This window comes from Pongo pygmaeus, chromosome 7 (assembly GCF_028885625.2).
Source record: "Pongo pygmaeus isolate AG05252 chromosome 7, NHGRI_mPonPyg2-v2.0_pri, whole genome shotgun sequence".
NCBI lineage: Eukaryota > Metazoa > Chordata > Mammalia > Primates > Hominidae > Pongo > Pongo pygmaeus.
In genome coordinates, this window is record NC_072380.2 from 9,231,792 (window position 1) to 9,258,293 (window position 26,502).

At 53.6% G+C, this 26,502-nt stretch overlaps 1 protein-coding gene across 3 annotated transcripts in view; it reads right to left on the reverse strand.

Moving 5' to 3' along the window:
- Positions 1 to 6,321: 6,321 nt before the first annotated feature.
- BLK (BLK proto-oncogene, Src family tyrosine kinase) overlaps positions 6,322 to 26,502 on the reverse strand; it is a 72,345-nt gene continuing 52,164 nt past the window's right edge. The window contains exons 3-14 of one of the 3 annotated variants that reach the window (XM_054499238.2): positions 24,863 to 24,914; positions 22,813 to 22,906; positions 21,815 to 21,913; positions 20,684 to 20,787; positions 16,025 to 16,171; positions 15,426 to 15,578; positions 15,127 to 15,321; positions 14,094 to 14,273; positions 12,909 to 12,985; positions 9,479 to 9,629; positions 7,821 to 7,952; positions 6,322 to 7,028 (exon numbers count right to left, since the gene is read on the reverse strand). In XM_054499238.2, the coding sequence (XP_054355213.1) occupies positions 6,823 to 7,028; positions 7,821 to 7,952; positions 9,479 to 9,629; positions 12,909 to 12,985; positions 14,094 to 14,273; positions 15,127 to 15,321; positions 15,426 to 15,578; positions 16,025 to 16,171; positions 20,684 to 20,787; positions 21,815 to 21,913; positions 22,813 to 22,906; positions 24,863 to 24,914 (1,590 nt within the window). In that variant the 3' untranslated portion in view covers positions 6,322 to 6,822. Of the gene's footprint in view, positions 7,029 to 7,820; positions 7,953 to 8,022; positions 8,149 to 9,478; positions 9,630 to 12,908; positions 12,986 to 14,093; positions 14,274 to 15,126; positions 15,322 to 15,425; positions 15,579 to 16,024; positions 16,172 to 20,683; positions 20,788 to 21,814; positions 21,914 to 22,812; positions 22,907 to 24,862; positions 24,915 to 26,502 lie in introns of those variants that run through there. The other 2 variants (XM_054499240.2, XM_054499239.2) reach the window with 2 other exon arrangements.

Consider the following 26,502-nt stretch of genomic DNA (forward strand, 5'->3'; position numbering starts at 1 on the left):
AGTTACTTACCCTCTCTGGGCCCTAGCTTCCTCGTCTGTAAAATGAGGATCAGAAGGCTACCTCTTGGGATTGCTCAAGTCATCAGCACTTTACACTCAATACACGGTGACTGAGTATGAAGGTCTCTTTAGCTGTCTAAAGATTCTAAGCATGGTATGAAGTTTCAACCTTTGAGTCGGGTGACTGTGCAACCCCAGCGATGCTGTGGGGAGTGCCCACAGCCCAGGTCGGGGGCCCGGTGCTTCTGCTTTCCCTGATCTGCTCGTGGATCGTGGTGGCGCTGCCTTCTGCTCTCTGTCCTTGCCACCTGAGACTGAGTGCCCGGAGCTACGCATGGTTCTTGCCTGCTTTGCCTGAGATGCTGTGTGTCCAGCCAGTCTTTGTGAACATTTTGGGGTGGGGGTCTGAGCATGTGCCCACCAGGATGCGGACCTGTCTGGAGATGTCTGGATTTTGGGGTGGGGGTTCTGAGCATGTGCCCACTGGGATGCAGACCCGCCTGGAGATGTCTGGTGAGGATATCGACCAAGTTCCCCTTGACCCTGAAGCAGCACAGGGCAGACCTGCCCAGGGGGAGAAAGAAAAAGGTTCTTTCCCAAGAACAGAGCCAGGGGCTCTTCTAGAGGGAAGGACCCTGCCCCCAGTGTGAGCGGGCTCCTCCCAGCCAGGCCCTGAAGCGAACATCCCTGAACCCCCAAAATACGTGAGGGCATTTCAAAGAGGGCTGAGGTCCCGTGGGGACCAAAGTTAAAAACATGCGGTTATTGCTCTTAAAACAACACCACACGCCTCACACCCACTAGGATGGCAACTATTTCAAGCAACAGAGAATAACAGAGGAGCCAGAGAAACTGGAAGCTGTAAACAGCTGATGGGAATGCGGAATGGCGCAGCCGATGGGAAAAGCAGTGTGCGGCTCCTCAAAACATTCAACCTAAAGTTGCCATCTGGTCCAGCAGGTTCACGGAGACATTAGTACACCAGGCTCACAGCAGCATTATTCCCAACAGCCAAAGGGGGAAAACGACCCAAGTGTCCATCGACTGACGAATGGATACGCAAAACATGATGTATCCATAAAGGGGAGTCTTATTCAGCCTTAAAAAGGCAGGAAACTCTGACATGTTACAACATAGATGAACCTTGAAGACGCTATGCTAAGAGCAATGACCCAGTCACAAAAGGACAAATACTGCACGATTCTTGAGGTCCCTAGAGAATCAAATTCTTACAGACAGAAAGTAGAGTGGGGGTTGCCAGGCTGGGGGTGGGAAGGAGTGGGGAGTTAGCATTTAATGGAGACAGAGTTTCAGTTTGGGAAGATGAGAAAGTCCTGGAGATAATGGTGTGGCAGCTACACAGCAGTGTGAATGTACCACTGCATGGAACACTCAGCAAATGCCTATGCTGGCAAATTTTATGTTATGTGTATATATTTTACTACCTTAAAAAAAAAAAACAAACAGAAATGACATCATGAGTCCTTGGGAAACTCGAGTCCTGGTTTTTTAGTATCTAATGGAATACGTGGTGGAAACTTTTATATAATATTTCATTAAAGGCAATTTTATCTTTGGAGGAAATCCAGATTTTCATATGTGAATTTGCTTAAGGCTGCTCTGCTGGTGTTCCAGCTTAGCTTTGGGCCTTTCTTATTTGTAGATGGGACATTTATTCACACCAAATATTCTTGATTTTGAAACTAATCAATGAGTCACAAGAATACATGGATACCTACCACAGGGCAGGTAGAGTGAAAGATACAAAAGCAGAAATAACACATATGCTTATGTGTTATGGTTCAAAGGCTGAACTGTATCTCCTCTTCTCCACGTTCCTATGTTGAAGCCCTAACCCGACTGCCTCAGAATGTGATGGTATTTCGAGATAGGCTTTTTAAAAATCGATGAGTAAAGTGAGGTCGTATGGGTGGGCCCTAGTCCAATATAACTGGTGTTCTTGAAGAGGCAACGAGGACATAGACACACACAGAGGGACAACCACATGAGGACATAGGGAGAAGGTGGCCATCTATGAGCCCAGGAGAGAGACCTCAGGAGGAACCGACCCTGCCTGCACCTTGATCTTAGACTTCCAGCCTCCAGAACTGTGAGGCAATCAACTTTTAAGTTTTCAGCCACTCGCCTGTGGTATTTGTTCCAGTAGCCCTAGCAAACGAATACACTATTCCATTTCCAAAATACTCCTTAAATCCTTAAAGCAACCCTGCAAGGAAGGCCTCACTGCCCTCTGTTTATAGACAAGGAAATCAGGGTTCAGAAGAATGGAGTCACTCACTCAAAGTCACACAGCTGGAGAGTGCCAGGCTGCCTAGGTCCTTGGCTTCTGACCCTATGTGCTCTTTTGGAAGTTCTGCCCCGAGGGTGGGAAGAGCATGAAAGTACAGGAGTCCCCCTTATCCACAGGGAATACATTCCAAGACCCCCAAACTATCTAGATGCTCCGAACTACAGATAGTACCGAACCTTGTATACACTGTTTTTCCTATACACACATCTCTATGATGCGGTTTATGAATTAGGCACAGTAAGAGACTAACAACAATAACTAATAATAAAATAGAAAATTACAACAATATACTAGAATAAAAGTTCTGTGAATCTGGCCTCCTTCTCTCTCTCTTTCTCAAAATATCTTATTGCATGTAATATTTTGGGACTGCAGTTGACCGCTGGTAACTGAAACCTTAGATAAGGGGCCACTGCTGTAGACAAAACAGATCACAGCAGCAAGGAGAGAACAAAGCTCTGAACAGCAGAGCTAGAAGCCCAAGGCAGGGGAGGTATGGCAGAGGCCAGGCAAGCCCGGCTAAGGGGGCTTAGCTGGGATCGGGGTCTCTGGAAGCCCTTCCTCGGGGGTTATTATAGCCCTAATAAGAGCTAACATTTCTGAGCATTTAGCATAAGACAGGCACTCTGGTAAATGCCTCCTGTGTGCTGCTTTGTGTAAACCTCACAGCAAGCCTACAATGCAGGTGTCAGCATTGTGCCCATTGCACAGATGAGGAAACCAAGGCTCAGAGAAATGAAACAAAGTCTCCGAGGTCAAACATCCCAGGAGAGGAAGTGCCTGATTTTGAAAGGTCTGTCTGACTCAGACACCCTGCTGTTGCTCACTTCACAGCAACGCTGAGGGTGTGTCCTGGCTCTGGAATGGGGGAATGGAGGCAAAGAGAAAGGCACCAGCTCCTTTACAGGCAAGGAGAGGTCTGGGGTTCCCAGACCTGGGCTGCCCCCCGCCCCCCACCAGAGCTCTGGGTGTCGGGACAGCAATCATATGCCCCGGATGGCTCAGGCATGGGCCCCCCGGCAGTGTCCTCATGTGTGCAGATTTATGGTTGGGAGAAGGCCGACTGCACGCCATGAAATACCCTCCCTCCCACGAGGAAGGCAAAGCCCCAGAGCAGGAAATGATGCTTTCGTCCATTCATGCGCTCTCTGCCTCCTGTCTCCATCTCTCTTCCGCCTTACACTCTCACATTTCACTTTCTGGCTGGAAATTGACTGGGCTTCTCATCCTTAACAGACATATTTATGTCCCGAACAAGAACACATCACGACAGGGGTTCAGCTCCGGGCACCAGTCGGGCAAGTGCGACCCCTAGTGGAGAAACTCTCCGTCGTCCTTCAAGAGCTTCTCCAGCCTCACCTTTCCCAGGAAAACCAAGCCGGAGGAGAGGTGGGTGTCCGCCTTGCCTGAGAAGGTGCCTCTGAGAATGTGCTGGTCTTCTGGGTTTCTTTTCTAATTTCCGCAGGTTGTCACTTCCATGCCAGAGCTGGAAAAAGCCACAGGCATCTGCTGGTCCTGGAGTTTCAGGACCTGAACAGCAGCCTGGCCCCCAGGTACTTGGAGCCAGCCCTGCTGGGATGGAGCACTTCCAACCTCACACAGCCCTGTCCAGGGCTTCCCAATCCGGGATAGACATTAGCACCAGCTGGGGATGTTTAAAGTATGCTGAGGCCCTGGATAAAATATGCTCACCTGGAACCCTGGCACTGGCACTTTTTAAGGTGCCTCCCCCCACTTCCAACCCCATTCTACCCAAGGTGACCCTAGTGAGTAGCCAGGGCTGAGAACTGCTGCTCCAAGCCAGAAATGCTTGCACAGGAATCACTCAGGGTGCGTATAAAAGAGGACGTTTCCAGATCCACACTTCAACCCACTGAATCAGAAGCTCCGTGGGAGAGGAAGAGGCTGTCGGCCTGCATTTTATTTTATTATTTATTATTACTTTCGTTTTTTGAGACTGAGTTTCATGCTTGTCACCCAGGCTGGAGTGCAATGGCACAATCTTAGCTCACTGCAACCTCTGCCTCCCAGGTTTAAGCGATTCTCCTGCCTCAGCCTCCTGAGTAGCTGGGATTACAGGCACCTGCCACCACGCCCAGCTAATTTTTGTATTTTTAGTAGACACAGGTTTCACCATGTTGGCCAGGATGGTCTCAAACTCCTGACCTCAGGTGATCCACCTGCCTTGGCCTCCCAAAGTGCTGGGATTACAGGCGTGAGCCACCGTGCCCAGCCTGCATTTTAAAACAAAAACCTGAGGTGACGTTGGCAAAGCACTGGGTGACTCTTTCATCTTTAGGGGATGACAGTGGGGTCCAGGGAGGTGAGGAAACAGACTCAAGCCTTGCAGCTTGAGGACAGCTCCCGAGTCATGGCAGCCACTTCAGAGGGGCTGTAGGGGCCGGGGAGGTGGTGCCCTGGCCTATGGTCCCTGCTCATGAGGTGAAGGAAGGGCTCATTCCTCATCCCGTGATCTTAGCTCCCTCCTCAGCCCCACCCCACAGGAGCCCCAGCAGGTCAGCTTGGCCCTCCCATTTATGAGTCCCGGTGGCCCCCACTGGCAGGAGCCCCCACTGACCCTGTTGTCCCACGCTCCTGTTTACCCCCCACCAGCCACGTCCCCTGGCACCAGGTTCTTGGCCAGGCAGTTTCCTCCTTCCAGCACCCTGGTGTGACCAGGTCCTGGGGGAGGTCAGAGGCCCCAAAATTTCTGGAGCCCCCACTGTCTGGGACTGACTTCCACCTCTAGGTTCCTCCACTTCCAGCATCCTGGAGCAGCTGGGGGACACCTGTCCCTCTAGGCTCCTCAGCGAGGCCCCAGGCCTGCCCCTACCTGCCCTTGCAGACCTCTTCCTTAAAGTGCTGTGCTCCCATCCAGTGCTTGCCCACGGCCAGTGGCGGCTGTGAGGGCCAAGAACTGGCTGAGAGGAGCCTGGTGGCATGGAGTCTGTCCGTTTCACCATCTGCAGAAACAGCTTCGTGGTAGTAATGGTGACGCACCCACCCCAGGCTGCTGGAGAATCCACACACTGTAGGTGATCACGCTATGTGAACTGCGTCCTTCCTGGCTGGTGGCTGTCACCCAGCACCCCTGCAGCGACTGCCCCCTTTCCGGGGGTTCTCCCACCAAGTCCCCACTCTCATCCTCTGCTGCCCAGACCTGCAGTTTCCCCCACCTACACCCCCGTCCTGCCGCTTAAGAGGTGTGTGTGTGTGAGCACTTTGTGCCTCAGTTTCCACCTCTGTACTCCGGGTGGCTATAGTCCCACCTCGGGGTGTTCTCACAGTCAGAGGAGTCAACGCTGACAAGCTGGATGGCAAGGGTTCAAGGGGAAGGAAGGGGGTGCACAGTGGAGCCAGGGGGCTTTCAAGTGGGGGACCCAGAACGGTAGGTACAAGTCTCTGCACTTTCCTCTACACCCACGGCATGTACAACAGGCAGCGAGAACCTGGATGCACAAGGTGGGCTTCGGTTAATGATATTTTATCAGTATTGGCTCATCAATGACAACAAATGCACCACCATTGTATGATGTTAGCAATAGGGGAAATGGACGACATATGGAGACTGTCTACTTAATTCCCACTTTTTTTTTCTGTAAACCTAACTGCTAAAAAAAAAAAAATCGGTCTATTAAAAAGAAAACAAAAACATGCCAAGTGAAGAGCCTCCATGCAGTGGGAGCCGCCGACGTTCCTCGCTTTTACGCCCCATGGTCACCCGATCCTTGTTTATGCACCTGGCCTGGGAATTCGGAGCCTGTGGAGCTGGGCTCTCGTCCCAGCCGTCCCCAAAGCGCCGGCTCCCAGCGTCAGCCCCTGGCTTTTCCCGGCCCAGAGCTCCCGGCGCGGGCCCGAGCCACGGATTTATGAGGCCACAGCGCCCCCTGCTGGTCCCGCTCAACCGCCGGGAGCCCAGACCACGCGGGACTCCGTGGCTGCGCCACGCCTGCGCCCCGTGCTCGTCCTGCACGCGATGTCCAGTTTGTCACAGGTAACGACACGGAAAAGCTCGAACACTCGTGACTTTATTGCGGAAAAGCCCCGCAGTGCTGGAGCGCAGCCTAGGCTGGGGCTGCCCCTGCTGGCGTCCGGGAGACCCAGTCTGGTTTCTGCAGCGGGGCAGGGCGGGGTCCACGCAGGGCGCAGCGGCGGGGACGCGGCCAGCACCGGGGGCGCCCAGCACGGGGGCCTTACTTGATGACAGTCGCTTACCAGTCCTGAACACCTTACTGGGGCTAACTGAAAACTCCGGGTGACCGTGCGAGGTCACTGTTACAGCCCTCTTTACAAATGAGGCGGCACAGAGAGGCCGCGTAACTCGCCCGAGGGTACACAGTCGGTGAAGGAGTCCGTCCGGGGACCCCCTGCGAAGCTGCCTCTGCCCACTGGTTTCCGGGTCTGAGAAAAGGGCACAGCCGACACCCCGCCTTCGCGGCCCTTCTGGGCTGGCACGGAAGCCGGGGTCGTCCGCGCAGAGGTGGGTACGGGGCGCAGGCGGGCGCGGCCGGCTAGGGCTGCAGCTCGTACTGCCGCTCGGTGGCCGTGTAGAAGTCCTCCAGCACCGACTGCAGGAACTCGAAGGTGGGCCGCTCCTCGGGCCGGCTGCGCCAGCACTCGGCGATGACGCCGCGGTACAGCTCCGGCGGGCATGTGTCGGGGCGCGGCATGCGGTAGCCGCGCTCCAGGTTGCGGATGACCTCGGGGTTGCTCATCCCTGCGGCAGAGGGGACCGTAAGCGGGGGTGAGGGGCTGGGGGTCCTCGGTGGGTGGGGGGCCCTGAGCGTCCCGCGGGGCACAGTGGGCCCAGGCAGGGGACAGTAGTGCCCACAGTCCGAGACCACTTCTCCAGCCTTGTGCGTTGCCTGGCCTCCCAGTCTCTAAACAGCCCTTTATTTACTTTTTATTGCCTGGGGAACGACTAGAAATGAGGCTGTAGATTTTCTCCTGAGTGCGGGGCAGGTCTTCTGAGGATGGGACCCTCCCTCTCTTGATTACCTGTGACCACCAGGGGCACAGCCAAGCCCATCACTCATGGGCAGCTGCCAGGTGCACACAGCAGCAGGTGACCCGGAGCCTGCCCACCTGCGGGGGCCAAGCGGCCGGAGCCCTTCGATTGGGGCTGGGGGCTGTCGTCCACGATTCTGGCCACACAGGAAGGGGCTTTGGGGAATCCACTATGGTGCAATGCCAGGGTAGGCACAACCTGTCCTCAAGTGAGAACAAGCCATTGGGAGTAAACTTGAGTTCAGATTTGCCCTTTGTCTTGATTCCAGTTTGTGGGACTCATTTGACCTCTGCTGGAGGAAGGGGACACAGCCCTGTGTCCCAGAGCAATAGTGATGCAGGGGGCAGAGCTCCACCCCAGATGCCATGCCTGGGTCTCCGTCTTGGCTCTGGGACTCACTCTGAAAAGAACAGGGCAGCCGCAGGCACCAAGGAAAGGCGACCTGCCGTCAGGGCCGGCCGGGAAAGCAGGGAGTCACGAGCTGCGGGGTGAGCCACCTACCTGGGTATGGCACCCGCCCATAAGTGACAACTTCCATCAGGAGGACGCCAAACGACCACACGTCTGCTTTGATGGTGAAGACCCCGAAGTGGATGGCTTCCGGGGCTGTCCACTTGATGGGGAACTTGGCCCCTGCGGGAAAAGCCATGTAAGCTTTGGGAGGCCACGGCCGGTGGCCCCTACCCTCCATCCTCATCCCTACCCCTGCTCCTGCTGTCCTTCCGTCAAGCCCCCACTACGGGTCCTCGCAGGGCGGGGCGGCCAGGCATGGCAGGGGAGCCACTACCACACACCAGGACACATGACCAGGTGAGTGCAGACACGGCATCTGCAGTACAGAAAGACGACATGGACACCAACACCACGCAGTCACCCACTTTGGTTCTTTAAAAAGAGAGCGATGGCCTCAATGGGCAGCCACCACGTTTCCGTGTAGGATGGAAGGGGCCCGTTTCACCTTACAGGGGCCTTGTTTAATTAAAAAACCATGGCCTGGGTAAGCCATTTAAACCTGCCCGCCTCCGTTAGTCCCTTCCTGCAAAATGGAAATGGTGACACTTGTACCTCCGAGGGCCGCTATGAGGAAGAACTCACATCCGGCTGCCCTGTGAAGCACCTCAATGGCTGCAGCCCCAGCCAGCATTTGGAGCAGACCTCAGGGCTTGGCACTTCACAGCCTCCTCTGGCCTCCATTTCTCGGTCTCCCCAGCCAGCCTGAAGTTCCCGAGAGAACAAGCCATATCCTGTCTGCTTGTCATCTGACTCGTAGGCTCAGTGGACACTGCTTGCTAGCTTGATAAATGTATGTGATCCCTTCAGATTCTCTTGTGATATAGATTTCCCCCTCAGTTATATTCACAGAGTAAAACAGTGTGCTCTGTGGACACTCTAATACAGGTTGGTTTGCTGCTGGCACATGAGAGCTGTGTTTCCCACAGTGTGCTCTGTGAAAGCCTAATTCCGTGGAAGGTTAATAGGGGCTATATAAAGATAGTATTTGGGCGTGGCTTACGCCTGTCATCCCAGCACTTTGGGAGGTCAAGTCAGGCAGATCACCTAAATTCAGGAGTTCGAGAGACCAGCCTGGCCAACATGGTGAAACTCCATCTCTACTAAACATACAAAAATTAGCCAGGTGTAGTGGTACATGCCTGTAATCCCAACTACTTGGGAGGCTGAGGCAGAAGAATTGCTTGAACCCAGGAGGTGGAGGTTGCAGTGGGCCAAGATTGTGCCACTGCACTCCAGCCTAGGTGACAGAGACTCCATCTTTAAAAAAAAAAATAGTATTTGGAGCTCAAATTAGTTTGGGAGGCACTAGGTGAGGCAAACATAAACTGTTTCTTTGCTGCAGGACTTCTCAGTGCCTTTAATATGTTGATGTGCACTGGGAATCTCCAAGACAGGGAGTAGGGTGGACTGCTGTTTCTCCAAACCTACCTTATCCTAAAGCTGTTCCTCCATGGGAGGTCTCAGGGCACTACCATTCTGCTGAACACATTTGGGGAAATGAAGGAAATGCTGATCTAGGGTTGTAGAAACCATATAGCCCTCAGGTGTCTTCCCTCAGGGCTGTGCTGGGAGAAGTTAAAGGGGGCTTTGGGGAGCTGGGGAAGATAAGGCCCTAGGTTTCCCTTGTGGTTGGGGGCTGTGCTTACCCTCTTGGGCCGTGTATTCACTGTCGATGATTCGAGCCAAGCCAAAATCAGCAATTTTGCAGCACAAGGCCTCAGACACCAGGATGTTGGCCGCCCGCAGGTCACGGTGGATGGAATTCATGCGCTCAATGTATGCCATCCCTTCAGCAATCTGAGGGAACAGGCACATGGTGAAGGACAGCCTGGAGGCCTCCACTCCAGGACCGAGCCCACACTGTGTCCCCTGCACAGCCCCTGTGGGCTGCTGGGGAAGAAGCTATTTCTTGGACGGAGTAGAAAGGTGGCTGTGTTGCTCCTCAGCTGAATAAACTCCTCTCCTAGAAGCCCAGAACAGCAGGACAGCGACATGGGCATCAGAGACACAGGGGCTACCTGTGCCCCTCCCCCTCCTCGTTCTCCCTCCACACAGCTGTGCCCAAGGGTCTGCAGAGACAGAAGATAGAAGAACACAGGCAGGAGAAAAGGTGAGGGAAGGAGAAGAGAAGAAAGGTTAAGGAAGGAGGGGGAGGGGGAGCAGGAGGCAGGGACAGGCAGCTCTCCGTGGCTGGCTGGAAGCACAGCTTCTGGAGCTGGGGGCCCTCGGCTGGAGTCTCTGACCTCTAGCAAGCTGCTTAACCTCCCAGAGGGGCCACAGTCCTGACCTGGAATGTGAGGGATGTGGTCTCCAGGGCGGGGGGTTGAAGCAAGCATTAGATGAGGTGATTTGTGACCGAGGACCTCACCCAGCGCCTGCCCCATGGGGGCACCCAGGGAGCACTGGCAGATCCAGGTGGACAGAGGCTGTGAAGAAGAAGAGCCTCGTCTCTCCTCCCCTGATCACCAGCCTGGGCCAGGGATAGCAGCTGGTGCTGCTCGGCACCTTTTAGCTGAGGAAACTAAGGCTTTATTCACCCAATCAATGGATGAAGAAACTGAGGCAGAAAGCAGAGACCCCATTTACCTCTTCAGATATGCGACTTCAAGAAGCCAGCACTAGAATTGATTCCACTTCTCCTTATGCTTGCATTTCGTTGGTTTATCTATGAATCCATCCATCCATGCATCCATCCATCCATGCATCCATCCATCCACCCACCCACCCATCCATCCATCCACACATCCATGCATCCATCCATGTATCCATCCATCCATGCATCCATCCATCCATGCATCCATCCATCCATCCATCCATCCACCCATTCATCCATCCATGCATCCATCCATCTATCCATCCATGCATCCATCCATGCATCCATCCATTCATCCATCCATCCATCCACCCACCCACCCACCCATCCATCCGTCCGTCCATCCATCCATCCATCTATCCCCTTGCTACACCATTCAGTCAATACACATTTACTAGTATGGGACTGTGGGGAATATAACACTGAGTACTAAATATATCTTGGCAGCATCTAACAGTACTCGTTTTGATAACTAATATTTATTGAGCAGTACCAGAAATATATAAAAAAAAAATGTTGAGTAGGGCCCATATCTGCTTAGCAAGAACAGTGCTTCCAGGAACACCTGAGCTAAGGGCTCTCTAGCAGTTTCTTGTCCAGGGAAATCATCACAGAAATGACATTACACTTGAGCCATGGATGATAATAAGGATTCTGCCAGGTGGGAAGAGTTCAAGGCTTCCTGGGAAGAGGAGGCAGAGGGGTGGCGAGGCATGGGGCATGGGAACCGGTGGCATCTGACTGCAAAGTGGGGCCCGAGGGATTGTGATTGCAGGGTTCTTGTGGGGTTGGCCAGATCTGGCCTTGGAGGAAACGTCTGGTGGGACTTTGCATTGCTTCCTATGGAGTAAGAAAAGAAGAGCCCAGAAGGGCCAGGTGTGTGTCTGCTCATGTGTGAGTTTGCGTGTTTGTGTGTGAGTCTGTATGTCTGTGTGTTTGTGTTTGTGTGAGTTTGTGTTTGTGAGTTTGTGTGCTTGTGAGTTTGCGTATATGTCTTTGTGTGTTTGTGAGTCTGAGTCTGTGTATTTGTGTGTGTGTGTCTGTGAGTTTGTGTGAGTCTGTGTGTGTGTGTGTCTGTGTATGTGTTTGTGTGTGTGTCTGTGTGAGTCTGTGTGTGTGTCTGTGTATGTGTTTGTGTGTGTGTCTGTGTGTGAGTCTGTGTGTTTGTGTGTGAGTCTGTGTGCGTTTGTGTGTGTGCGAGAGTGTGTGTGTGTGCGTTTGTGTGTGTGCGAGAGTGTGTGTGTGTGTGTGTGTGTGTGTGTGTGTGCCTGGAGAGCCGTTGGCATAGTCAGCATGTGGTTAGAGGCTGCCCTTCTGGGAGGTTCTGATTTTCTGGCTCCTCACCCCCAACCCTGTGGCTACATCCAGGTATTAAACTCAGATGGCTTTTCACATCCTTTGCCCCTGGGTCACACAAGATTCCCCAAGGGGGTGTAGTGGGGATTGAGTAGGAGACAGTGGAGGGTGAGAGAAGGAAGAGGAAAGGAAGCAGCAGCACTGCCCTGGGGTTTGAAGCCGGTTACCAGCACTCATTTTCCAAAACCAGCCTGCCCGGATGGCCCTGCCACCTCAGCAGAAAAAGGCGTTGTGGCATCAGTTCCTGCAGCGGCGCTACTGGGTAAGGCTGGGCGAGGGGGGAGGGCTGATGTGGGCGGTGGGTGGGAGGGTTTCCTCTCGGTGGCAGCTGTGTGTGTGTGTGTGTACGCACGTGTGTGCCTCACAGGCTGACCACAGACCAAAACTTTTCTGCTGAGAGTTCCAGTTTTAACAGGGCCACCAGATGTGCTTCCTGCCAGCTAGAGCTCTCGGCTTAAACCCTCCTCTCCACTCTGCTCTTCACCTCACGGAGTCCAGAAGGTTCTGCATGTGAACATGAAGGACACTGAGGATCAGTTCAGGGTAGCCGAGGAGGTCCAGCACTCGCAATTCCCTGGTGGCAGAAGGTGGGGCTGTCCTCCAGGGCTCAGAGAAGACATGTCCCTGGCATCTGTGTGTAGCTCAGGCCTGCCCATCAGCCTGGGGTCGACGCCAGGGCTGTGCAAAGGCTGAGGGCCCCTGGGATGGGAAGTCCTACAGGAGATGTCTGTGGGCATCATCTAAGGAAGAGATGAGGTCACAACAGAACACACTTGCCTGCCGGGTTCAGTGGAACTCTCACTAATTCTGTGTGTCTCCCGTGACATCCATTCGCCCTCTCTTCCTTCGGAACAGAATAGCCTCATTCCAATACAGCTGCCCGGGCCTAAGGCTCCATTCCCTGGGCTCCCTCACAGCTGTGTGGGGCAGGAGGCACAGTGGCCAGGGTTTGCAAGTCCAAGTGCAGTGGGTGACCTTGGGGATATCTGCCTAGAGGAAGGTGGCCTTCCGTACCCCCTGACTTCTCCTGCTGGCTGAGGAGAGGATGGGGTGGTAAGGAACGAGCGGCCATTGTGGGCAGCAGGTGGCACATGCCGCCCCTCCTCTGCACCTGGTACTTCACCAACCTGCGCCGACATGTCAATCAGCCTTGGGAGTGACAATCTGCTCCCTTCATCCGTCTTCAGGAAATCCAGCAGGCATCCTAAGAAAAGAGAAGTTGCAAGTGCCCTTCTGCAAAGTGACCCGCCCCTGGTGGTGCCAGCCTCTCTCTGGTGCGAGTGGCTCCCCACTGGGGGCGGGAAGTGGGAATTTGTGCCCTCAGATCTCTCGGTGTATCAGGAAGGATCTACCTACTGCTGCCAAGTGCCTTCCACTTTACAAAATGCCAGTCCTAGCACCCCGGGAGGCAGCCAATATACCAGCAGTTGCCCAGAAGTTAGGTTTCAGCCAGGTGCAGGGACCTGTCTGAAGTCACCCAGCCAGGAGCTGGGAGTAGGACCCCAGTTCTGACTCGAAGTTTCATGCCCCTTCTTGTCTTTCCCCCTGTGTCAGCCTCGCTCCCTTGATCCCTGCTGGCAGACACCCTCTGCCTCTGAGGACCAGGCATCAGCAAGAAAGCACCAGAATGGAGAGAACTGTCCCCCAGGTTTGGTGCAGGGGACAAATGCAGCTTCCCCTGGAATCAGAAAGCTGGGAGGGATGGATGCTTGCCCTAGGGGCAGGCTAGAGGCGCCCCCAGCACAGCCTCCGCCCGGGGCCCCCTTGGTGACAGTTGTTAGGGAGCTATATCAACATCGGCATGTTAGGATCCTATAGGAGCAGTGTGTGATCAGGGTCATAGCAGGAGTGAGAAAGTGGCATGAGAACTTGGCCATGCCGTGGACCTCAGAGGCCATCAAGCCCAACCTCTCTGGCCATCCTTGTAAAATATTCACACAGTTGTAAATGGTTGCATGACCAGGAAGCAGGAGACCTGGATCTAGTACTGCCCCTCCACGCCTGGCCTGGTGCTCGTTTGACTTTGCAATGCTCTGTCCCTCCCAGCAGGCATCAAAGAGTGCTAGGCACAGAAGATGCACTCCAGAAATGCTGTCTGAACTGTTCCTGCGCTGAGAACATGGCTCTGTCAGAACCACTTCACCCTCCTGTTTCTCACCCTCCCTCGGTCCCTCCCCGCCCCCACACCGCACCATGCCCTAGATCTGCAGGACCCCCTGGCCTGGTGAACCCACCACAGCGGACCCTCCTCCTCCTGCTAAGCCCAGCCCTCCCGCCTCGCTCTGAGGATGCAGCTCTGCGGGGGGCACCACCTCTGGCCATGTACTCGGTGACAATGTAGATGGGCTCCTTGGTGACCACGGCGTAGAGTCGGACCAGCCGCTCGTGCTGCAGAGCTTTCATCACGTTGGCCTCGCCCAGGAAGGCTTCCGGAGACATGGTTCCCTCCTTCAGCGTCTTAACGGCCACCTTCATGTTGTTTTTGTAGTAACCTGAGCCCAGAGCAGTGAAGAAGCCACTCAGAAGACAGCTTGCTCAGAGGTGATCCCTTAACCAAAATCGGGGTAAGTGCCCAGGTGCCACCCCATTCCAGGTGCCAGAGCTGGAACATGCAGCTCCGGAGGCCATGGTTGTATGGTGCCTACCTTGTGTCCCAGGTCCCTTCTATATGGGGCCTCAGGCAGTGGAGGAATATACCCCGCCTGGGGGGCATTTCACCTATTTGCCCCACACCCAGGGCCTGTGTCCTTCCATCCTGCATGGAACCTGCCTCCTTCCCCCACCCCTCCCCTACATAATCAGTCTCTTCTATCACACAATGGCTCCTTGGTGGAAATAAGCACACAGCCTGGGGTACACTGGGCAGGAGGACCAGGCATGGGGGTCTCCTTCCCTCCTTCTGAAGTCTCGTGGCAGTCCTGTCCCACTCCTTAAACTACGTGTATCTCCACACTCTCCCCGCACTCCATGAAGTCCCCTGAAGGGCAAAAGACAACTCTACTTGCCTTTCTAGAGGACATGGGCCTTGGTAGGGACCTGGGTGCAGCTCCTGCCAAAGGCACCTTGGGCATTAGCCCCAGGTAAGGGAGGACTCATGGACCAGTCCAGGGATAAAATGGAACACGAGTTTTATATCCTGGTGGGTGGGGCGGGGCGGGGCGGGGGGAAGGGGGCAGGTGTCAGCAGCAATGGAAATGTGAGGACACCAGGCCTGGAGCTTCAGTGACTTGGCCAAAGTCCCACGGCTGCCCTCGGTGTGCACTCAGGCTCTGGAACGTCATGGCTCATCACGTTTAACCTCCTGTTTCCATCTGGGTGATGAAAAGCTAAGGGGAGTTAACGCACCGCTGCAGCTCAATGTCAAAGCCAGCTTCAGGCAGAGAACGAAGGAGGGAGCGACTTGGGGGCTGGGTGAGCTGGATTCTGTTCCTGCTCTGCCACCACCATAAGCGGCCCCAGCTGTTACAACGCGGCTCTGTACCTCCACTGCCTTCTCTGTAAAATGGGTGTCCTCGCCTCTGTCCTCGCTCCCTCTCAAGACTTCTGGGGGAGGGATGACACGCTATGAAAATGCTGAACCTGGACTCAGGATGCGGCACAGGTGGAATGGGGGAAGAAAGGCTCCCACATGTGCCCACACTCACCCATCCAGACTTCGCCGAATTGTCCAGACCCGAGTTTCCTGACCAGCCTGAGAGACTGCCGGGGGATCTCCCATTCATCCTGGGCCCAGGGGTTCTGCGGGGCCGGGCTCACACAGGGTAGGGTCAGCCTCTGGCACAGACCATCCCCCTTCTCTGCATTAGGGAAGAAAAGACAGGGCTGGGGGTTACCAGAGCAGCCAGGCTCTACCTTGGGAGCTGTATCATTCCTAGCTGGGCTCCCTCACTCCCCAGCCACCCGACCCTCCTGCATGGGTGTGTGCACACGCCTGCACGTGCACACACACTCAACTCTTTCTCTTCGTTTGCGCAAAGTAGGGCATGCTATCTGTAAAATCAACCTGCTCACTCTAAGACCGAAAATGCTGGCTACTCTCTAAGGGGTTCCCTGCTGAGCCAGGAGAGGGGATTAGGGGCACCAATTCCCGGTGCTCAGAGTTGCTACCTCCCTTAGGTCTAACTTTGGGATAATCTTTCCATCCCCCAAAGTGGCACCAATGACTCACACAATTGGGAATCTTAGCGAGAGATCCAGGGGCTCTTGGCACAAGTCCCTGCCCCCATTGCACGCCCACTCTTACTAGAATAGTGCTGCACCAGGGCCTGGAGCGAGGGGAAGGTGATCCGGGGGGAGATGTAGTAGCCCCCTCCATCCAGGGAGCGGATCTTATAGTGCTTGATCAGCTCCCCCTGGGTGGTGACGTCCTTCACAGACAGGGAGAAGGCACCTGGAGGGTTCATGGAGACACACGCACGAGAAGTAAGGCACAAAGACAAAAAACGGGACTGGGATTTGGGCCTCATTTTAAAGCTTTGAAAAAAGTTCCCCAATTCTGTTCTTCATTATCACCACTCCCTCCACAAGTTCCCTTTCCCTGCATCTCAACCTCCACCCTTTTGGAAGCCTCCCCTGTAAGTTCCATCTGACTCTGACCTTGACATCCCCCCACTGTCCCCCAAAACTCAGCCAGGGAATCACAGAGCCCTGCGGCAGGCAGGACAGTTTCTCAGCAATCATATCGTTCGCCACTTGGGCACCTGATCACTCGGGGACCCTTTGCCATGGACTATTGAGAAATCTAGGCTCGTTGGAGGGGCTAGGGGCTTTATTTTCTGGCTAAAGAGGGTATCTCTTACTCCTACAAGCAGATAGCCAATCACAGCTGCAAGTACCCATGTCCATGGCGGACAGCGTAATAAGCGATTGCCGGGGGCTCTGTTCAAAGTCATTTGCTGCCTGTTACATACACCTGCTATTTTGTCTTCTAGGTTAATGTTTTCCCACAGGCAAGTGGTAGCAGATGTCAAGGGTTAAGGACAATTTAGGAGGTAAGAGTTTCCAGGTAAGAAACGCTTTTCCATGAACTTGATGTTTTTATAAAATGCGTCTGTCCAGCTACCTGGGTAGCATGACCTCACTCCGCCCCTTACCCATTATTTGGGAGATGGGGACGCTGGGGCCCAGAAGAGTTCGCGGCAGGCTGGGGGGGCTTCCGGTTCCCCGAGTCTGCGCCTACCACGAGCAGTACCACGCCTCCCCGCCAGGGGTCAGGCACGGACCCCTCGTTCTTTGTGTGGACGCTTGGTTTTCCGCGGTCCCTGTTTGACTTAAGGCTCGTTCCTCTCCTGTCCATTCCCCTGCCTCAACCCCCTTCTACCCTCCAGTTTCCCTCAGCCAATGTGCCTCTCTCATCACCTACTTGCAAAAGGACGCCCAGAGGCGTACGCCTTGCTATTGCCACAGCCCCTCCACACCCCCACCCCAGCCTCAGCCCAGACGCTGCAAACTGTCTCCCCGACCCTGCCCGGGTGCAGCTGTGCCCCCAGTCTCTAAGGAACCCGAGCCTGGCCTTAGGGAGTTCATTCATCAAGGGCTTTTCTCTCCATTTGGTAGGCTGCACTTGTGTCAGGTGCCTCGGGTGATGAGCCCAGGAGCCCGCTGGCCACGCAGTGACGCTTCCCAAGCTGGTGCCTTAGGCCCCTCACTTGCCTGGCTGCTCTAAGGCCCTGTCCCTGATGGCTTCTGACAATTTGGTGTCCTTTGTAAAGACGACCTCAGATCCTATCAGCTTCAGTTTCACAAAACCTGGATCCCCTGCCTCTGTGGTATGTCTGGACTGCCCTGGGCAGGCAGGGCCTGGCTCTGAGATGAAGATTTCTCAGCACTGAAGGACCGCCTGCCTTTGAGCTGTGAAACTAGTCTGTCCTCACATAGACATCAATAAACTGAGGCTTGAGAGGCTCAGGGACACCCTGGAGGCCACGAGGGGTAGAACTCACTCCCCTGCTTCCATCCCTGTCTTGCATTCACTGCTGTGGCTCCCAGAAGCAGAGGGGTCTTGCTTTGGAGTTGTGTGTGTGTGCATATGTATGTGTAAGGTGTGTACATGTGTTGCACACGTGTGTATTGCATCTGTGCATATGTGCACATGTATACATGTGTGCATATGTGTCGTGTGTGTATGTGTGTGTGTGTATATGTGCATGTGTGGACATGTGTATGTGTGTGCATGTGTATATGTGTGCACACATGCCTGTGTATGCACATGTGTGTATATGTGTGCATTTGTGCATATGTGCATGTGTGTTCATGTGTGCATGTGTATGTGCGTGTGGTGGTGATGATGGTTGAACAGTCCTGCAGCCCTGGTCCCATCTGGCCAATTCCCAGCTTGGACTGGCTCCCTGGGGTGGACATGGACAGGAAAAGATGCCAGACTCATAGAGAACCCCTTCTTCCTCCACACCAGATTGGGCGGGGGGCGGGGAGGCTTTCACCTTAGCAATAGGCAATGGTTGAAGTACCATTTCCAGGGTGACATGACATGATGTTTGGGATTTGCTTCAAAAGAATAGGGGTGGAGCGGGGGATACAGATGAAACAAGACTGGCTCAGTTGATAATTGTTGAAGCTGGCTGTTGGGTACCAGGGGTTCCACTAAACTGTTTTCTCTACTTCTGTGTATGTTTGAAATGTCTTGGAACAACAATAAAACACTTATGTCATCTCCAGTGATTCCCAAATTGTTTCTTGTACAGAGGTGCTCTGCCACAAAAATGGAATAGTGACAATATCCAATATGAATATAAATATAAAATTTATATATCTATGTGTATGTATATGTACGTATATGCATTCATTGGCATATTCCAAGAAATCCTGCATAGAGCACCCCAGCTTTCCAATGCACCCTTCCTGCTTGCCAACCTGGTCCTGCCCCTTTGTGGGGCAGCAAGGCCTCGTGATGTCCCCAGAGAGTCACAGGGTGCTATGACAGCTTTTCATACTCTGGGTTTCCACTCTGGCTGCTGTTCTTGAGCCACAGATGGAACCAATGGGCAGCCCAAGGGTGCTCCCACCAGGTGACACCTCTGTCCATTCTCATCGCCCCAACCACGGGGAACCAGACTCATATTCCAGACACTCTCTCTCCCTTTCCTCCTCTGATGTCACTGTCACCATCTCCTCTCCAGTTAAAATTGGCCACGAGGCTGTAGCCGGTCCCTGTGGACAGCTTCCTGATGAGCAAAGCATTCTTCATACTGCGTGGGAAGTCCCTGGGTCACCCTAGCTTGCCACATTGTAGAGCTTGGGAAGCCTCTTAGCCTCTTAGATGATGTGGTCACTGGTGCTTTGGGCTCTGATGCTTACTGTTGGCCTCCGGCAAGCCACTTCCTGTTTCAGGGGCTCCCTTTCGTCATCTGTCAAGTGGATTAGTATCTTACAGATGAAAAGCTAGTGGCCAGTGAGCACTAGGGACCATAATAGGGTTCGGTGCAACACATGCATTAACGGCCCCAAACTGGAAACAACTCAATGCCCACAACATGAGAATGGCTAACTTGACTCTGGAACGGTCACACCCGGGGTTCTGTATAGCAATGAACATGAACAGGCTTACCATCCTCAACCACATGAATGAATCTGTTATGGGCTGAATCATGTACGCTCCCAATTCCTGTGTTAAAGTCCTAACCCTCAGTCCTGAGAATGTGGCTATATGTGGAGACGGAGCCTTTAAAGGGGTGATTAAGTTAAAATGAGGTCATATGGGTGGGCCCTAATCCAATATGACAGGTGTCCTCATAAGAAGAGATTAGGACACAGACACGCATGGAGGGACGGCCACGTGAGGACACAGAGAAGATGGCCGTCGGCAAGCCAAGGAGAGAGCTCTCGGGAGGAGCCAACGCTGCTGACACTTTGGTCTTGGACTTCCAGCCTCCAGAGCTGTGAGATAATAAGCTTCTGTGGTGGAAGCCACCCAGTCTGTGCCACTTTGTTACGACAGCCCAGGAAACTAACACAGAATCCCACAAAGACTGCTGAGTGACAGGAGCAAGACACACAGAAACAAAAACAGTGATTCTATCTGCATAAAGCTGAGAAAACAGACAAGACATGGTGGCAAAACCATAGAGAAAAGCAAGGAAGGATTTCCATCCAAGTCAGGACAGTGGGTAGCTCTTGGGGGTGAGGGTTGAATCAGGAAGGAGCCCAAGTGGGGGAGTAAGGGGGCTCCTGGTGGTCTGGGATGCTCTTTGTCTTGGCTGTGATTGCACAGGGATTTGTTTATTATTACCCTATATGATTTAGAATTACGCACTCATACTTCATGCAAGCTTTATATGTGTTTTATATTTTACACCAAAAAACATTAAGAAGGAAAGAAAGCCGAATGACAGAGAAAGAGAGAAAACCCCTGAGGGTGATGGCAGCTGTTTTGCTCAGTCAGTGGATTTGAACTCATGAGTGTCTAGACTGGCATGGGCTCCCCTCAATCACCACCCCCTTCTCTTACATCACGGCACAGGCCACTTCCTAACATATGCTACCTGCAGCCTCTGGCTGAGATGATCTTGAAGGATTCTTTGAGCTCCCCCTAATCCTTGATTCCAAAGAGGCTGGTGGTTAAGGGCTCAGGGTTCCCCCTTCCCTGGCCCCCACTGGCCTCGGTGTTCCTGCTGACTGGGCAGCAGGGCCAGTCTGGCGTGGGACCACCCCCGTCCACCCGGCTTCCCGTGCCCGGGTGGTTTCCAGCCTGGACAGGGAGGACTGTTTGTGTGGACAGCCCCCATGTCAACCCCTGGGCAGGGACTGAATTGGGAGGGACACAAGCCTGGAAGCTGCTGGTTCTCCTGGCAGTCACCCCTTCCCCTCTCACTCCATGGCCAGGCCTCTGGAGGGGCCTTCCCGGGACGAGCAGGGCAAGGAAGGCAGGCAAGGCCACCAAGCCTACCTTTGTTGGTTTCACTCTCTCTGATAAGAAAGGAGCCGGCCTTGTTGATTGGAGCAAGAAGCTGCCTCTCGGCCTCCTTCCGGCCCAGTGATCTAAAGAACCACCTGCAAAATGGCAGGAACAGGTGAACCTCAGAGCTACCCTGCTCCTCGGTGTATTCCCACCGAGACTCCCTCCTGCACTGCCTGTCCCCAAGAAATAAAAATCTAGCATTTCTGCTCCCAGTTGGCCCTGAGCTGCTGCTCCTCACACCGTGATGGAGTCAGTGCCCTCTGCCCCGCTGCCCTTCCAGTTCTGCTTCCTGTCAGCCCTGGACTCACTGTTTTCCTAGAATGAAACAAGAACACTAGTTGGTTGACCTTTGTTAGTTTTGCTTTGGAAAAATGCACCTGATCACTCTCCCCAAAACACAGCTGCATATCATGGGCACACGCCTCATCCTTGTGGTCTGAGATCTGAATTAGGCAAACTGCCGAGACTCTCTGAGCAGGGACCCCAGTATGTCCCCTTCAGTATGGGGTTGTTCTGTGTAGGAGAGCCCCACGGTTCCCCACACTGTTCCAGGGAAAGAAGCGGGGCCCACAGTGCCCAGAGAAGACTCTTTGCTGGGCCTCTGAACTCAGGCAGAGCTAGTCCCTGTGAGCAGATTTGTGGGGGCTCTGGCTGGCCGAGTCCGACATTCCCAGTGCCATGGGGACATGGGGGATGAGGGGGCTGGGGGATCTTGCTTTTATGTTAGTTCTGAACAAGGCCACCATCCTGGGAGCCCCCGAGGGCAGAGCCCTGAGTCCCGCCCATGGAGGCTGTAGGGGAGGGGTTGCTGGTCATAGTGCCTCCCCAGTAGCCTTCGAGGCCATCAGACACTGGGGACGGTTACATCCAGGGAAGCCAGGAGAAGGACCACTCTTGTTTAGCTGGGAGGAGTGGCTTGCTCAGTGTCACACAGCGGTCTGAATGTCGTCTGGAGCCAGCAGAGAGGCCTTTTCCAGCAGAGCTCATTTCCTGTCCCCTCTTTGCCAGTGCCTGCAGGCTCCCTGGTCAGTCCCATTCTGGCCCTGCCCTGCCTAGCAGCCCAGGGAGCAGAAACAGTGACTGCATCTTGGCTCAAGGGATGTTCCCGTGCCCACCTACCTTTCCACTTCCAGGCTTTCCACTCGGGCCACAAAGTTGCTGGGCACATAGCCTTCTCTTCCCGTGACGAGTGACTTGGCCAGCCACCAGTCTCCAGTTCTAACGGGAGCAGGGGAAACAGAGATGAGATCATGGCTCCTGTAGGCCTGTCACTGGGCAGCTCTCAGGCCTCCTCAAAGTCATCTCTCCGTGGAGGGCAGAGAATCCACAGAGGCAGACAGTACGGCAGGCAGGAAGGGGCTTGTGCCCACTGCTCAGTGGTACAGTGGCTATCTGGGCAAGTTCTAGGGGGAAGAGCTTATCTACACAGCCTGACCAGCCAAGAGGGCACAAGGATCCAGCCAGCAGCCTTCCTCTTGATGAATGGGACGTGTTCGGAGCTTGGTGAGTGACTGGGGACAGGCTTGAGAAAAACACGGTTGGCGTGGACTGCATAGAATCAGCAGTCAGGACTTTCGTGAGCTTGGCTTAAGGCCATTGCAGAACTTCAAGAACCACATCAGACCCTCAGAGCTCCACAGGACAAGCCTGGCCACTGAGAGAGAGCTGACCTAGAAGGAGTTTCTGAGAAGGACATGGGAAATGAGCTAAAGCAGGATTCGTGTGTGTAATCATTGTGGGCTCCTGTCTTGAGAAGGAGACAAATATGGACACAACTGGCTTAAATGCAAGGCTGTCATGGAACAGCCAGACCAGCCTGCATAAAGGACAAGGTCCACATGCCCAAAAGAGTCAGGAGGGCTGCATGGAGATGGTGGCATGGAACGTGGGCTTTGAAGGATGAGCAGGAGGTTGTGAATGGAAATCACTTCACCGGAAAGATTTTGGAGAGGAAGACAAAAGGGCCAAGTTCAAGAAAATGCTGGGGGCCAGGGCTGGGGGCAGGGCAATGGAGAAGACTTCCGGGGTCAGCCATGGAGGATGTGGTGGGTGGAGAAAGGAGAGATGTGGGGGAGGGGGGTCCTGCAGGGACAGAGGATGGCGTCCTGGAACCTCACCCCTTCAGGACCTGTAGCTTTTCCCCCTTCAGCATCTGCAGGTCCCGATCATTCATAGCGGCGTAGTCATACAGAGCCACCACGAGATGCTCGTCTAAAATGAACAAGGGAGAGACGACCACCACTCAGGCCCACAAGCGGGAAGGTGGGGCTGGGGTGAGCCTGGCTACCAAGGAGGACAGGCTTCTGCTTGCCCATGATGGAAATGATGTTCTCATCCAGCACAGGCCCCCACCCCCGGCCCTGTGACCCCACCAGGGATGGGCTGCCCCCCAGAGCCCATCCTGTCCTCCTTTCTGGACCCACTAAGAAGCCCTATGACCTGGACACAGCACATGTGAGGAAGCTGATGGCCAGAGGTCAGCCACAGGGAGGCGGCCACTGCCGGGCTGCTGGTGGCCTCAGGCCCACATTCGGACATAGTGCTGGGAGCCCTCATCTTCTTATTCTACACCTGGCCTCGGAGGCCCATAAGCCTCCTCTTGTCCTTTTCCTCCTCTGCCCCGCCTGCCTCTATCCCCAATAGGGGTGGTCTTGCCATGTGGCAGCTGGAGCCCTGGCCTCTCCACTGTCTATGCCCAGAGCCCTGGCCACACTGTCTGTGGCTGCCAGTGACCCTGCCGGGCCCCCCAACTTGCTGACGGTCCCTGGATGGAAGGCAGGAAGAGGGCTCAGGAGCTTGGAGCACCATCTTCAAGTGAGCCCTGCTGTGACGCGGGCTCTCTGCACAGCTCTGGGAGCCACAGGACCCACCTGGTGAAGGTCACCTGGAGAGCGCTTAGCTTCCCCAGGTGAGGTGGCTCCACTCTGTCACTGAGCTGAGTGTTGTGACCTTGGGCTGGTCACCTCTTCTCAGCAGGAAAGAGGGGGTCAGAATGGGTGACAGTGGTTCCCTGAAGTTTTAAGATTCAGGTTCTGCTCACAAGTGTGACAGATTCTGAGCTTTTCCAGGGAAGGGGTCGCATCTACCTGTTGTCACCCCTTCGTCATTCCTGGGACAGAGCTGGGCTCTGTGTGCTGAATGCCCAGTGCACATGGTACGAGCAGGTTAATGGGTGGGGCCCGGCTGGCCAAGGCATCCCTTCCTCATGCTGTGTGGACATGGATGATGAGGAGGCTTTGGGAAGTCACTTTGAATGAGGCCACCCTCTTGGGAGTCCCCAGGGGTGGAGCCTCTGGCCCAGAAAGGCTGAGCTCATTCTCTGTGGTACCCAGCAGGCCAGCCCACCAGAGCAGAAGGGGAGTCTGGGGGCCAGGAACAGTGGCTCATGCCTATAATCCCAGCACTTTGAGAGGCTGAGGCGGGAGGACCACCTGAGGTCAGGAGTTCGAGACCAATCTGGCCAACATGGTGAAACCCCCTCTCTACTAAAAATATAAAAATTAGCCCACTGTGGTTGTGTGCACCTGTAATCCCAGCTACTTGGGAGGCTGAGGCAAGAGAATCACTTGAAGCCGGGAGGTGGAGGTTGCAGTGAGCCGAGGTTGGGTCACTGCACTCCAGCCTGGGTGACAAGAGTGAGACTCTGTCTCAAAAAAAAAAAAAAAAAAAAAAGAAGTGGAGTCTGGGGACAAGGGAGGGGGCGTGGGTGGTTAGGTGGTCGGCAGCGGGACTCTCGAAGTGGCTGGGAGCGGGAAACAAGAAGGTGCCCTCCACACAGAGCGGAATGGGGCTGGAGGCGAGGGGCTGGAGGCGAGGGCCTGGAGCCACTGGCCTAGCCCTTTGCATTTGGGAGTTAACGTATTTGAAAACTTGGGTTTGATGATGCTGTGTGTCTTCCCTGGGACTCTTGTTTTTGTTGTTGTTTACAGTTTGTAAAGTCTCTCATTTTTCAAAAGTCCCACCCAAGCTCAGGCATACTGAAGAAACTTGTTCTTGGTTCCTGAAGAGACCCCCCAAGAGGCACAGAGTCGAGGCCTCTCTCAGCTTCCCCGTTTTCTCTTCTCCAGCCCTCAAGCTGCTCCCGACTCAACCTTTTTCCAACTCCACAAAGCTGCGATCTAGGGGAGAGGGCTGTGGAGCCTCAGCTTCCCAAACCACCCTTCTTACCTTCATCCAGGTGTTCATCGGGCGGTGGAGGAGTAAGGTGGTTGAAGACAACCTTGGGTAGAAAACACACGCTTGAGTTATTTCAGTCCCTGCTGCGTGGGTGGGGCCTGGGGGTTGATACTGCTGAGTGGGGCAGCCAGGGTATCTCCAGGGACCTACTGTAGGAGGAGAGGCAGCTGCCTGTGGGGGCTGCTCAGGGACATTCTGTACCCAGGGACCAGCACCACCCTCAGACAGACCCCCGCCCTCTGCTGCCTTGGCCCTGACTGCACTGGGGGATGCTCCAATGTGGATAAGAGGCAGCTGTGGACAATGAGGGAAAGCCCAACCACTTGGGCTTAACATCCTGGCTCCACCATTACAAGATCAAACTGCAAACGGGTATTTGTTGACAAGAAAAAATATTTAAAAAGCCTATTTCCCCAAAACTCGACAAACATATTTGTAGGTATATATCCTGTAGAGAAACTTTTGTGTATGTATACCAGGGAATGTGTACAAGAGTGCTCCTAGCAAAAATAATAATACATAAACAATTTTTTTTTTAGATGGAGTCTCGCTCTGTTGCCCAGGCTGGAGTGCAGTGGCACAATCTCGGATCACTGCAACCTCCGCCTCCTGGGTTCAAGCAATTCTCCTGCCTCAGCCTCCCAAGTAGCTGGGATTACAGGTGCCCGCCATCATGCCCAGCTAATTTTTGTATTTTTAGTAGAGACGGGTTTTTGCCATGTTGGCCAGGCTGATCTTGAACTCCTGGCCTCAAGTGATCCGCCCACCTCGGCCTCCCAAAGTGCTGGGATTACAGGCGTGAGCCATCATGCCCAGCCAATATATAAACAATTTTAAAATGTGGAACTAACCCTCATGACAGAAGAATAAACAAATTACAGTATACTCATGCAATGAAATTAATGAGCTATAGCCACATCCATCAATGTCGATATATTTTACATGCATAACACAGAGCCACAACCCCAGTCTCAGAAGCATATGTGCTGTTTGATGTAGTTGATTTAAAGTTTACAACATGAATAATGAAACTAAATATTGTTTAGGGGTAATACATATGTGATAATATTAAAAAGCAAAGCTAAGGAATGATAAACAGATTCTGGGTATTGGGGCCTGGGGTGAAGGATACAAACAGGGGAGGGAGGAGGGAGATTCAAAGGAACGAGTCTCTTTCCGCGTCTGAAGTTGGGAGGTGGCTATACAAGTGTGCGTTTTGCTGTATTCTTTCAACCCGACATATGTTATAAATATTGTTTTCTTAATTCCATATTTATTGAACACAATTTTGAAGTAGCTTTTTGCAAAATGATATGCATGTATGTTTCTATTAAAAATAGGAACACATGAAATAAAGAACATACAGAAGAAGGGTCTCGAGGCAAGAGCTCTGAAGAGCTAACTCTGGTGACTCTACATAGTGGAATAATGAGTAATTATAATTTTTTCCATACACATATTATGTGACTCTTTTAAGTTAAAAAAATTCCAGGTGCTACTACTTATTATCATATAATTTTGGGGAAATTACTGAATGAGTCTAAGTCCAAGTTTCCCCATTTGATCAATTATTTATTCAATAAACATCTTGTGGTTGTGTGCTGAGCCCGGCACTAAACTGGGACACAGAT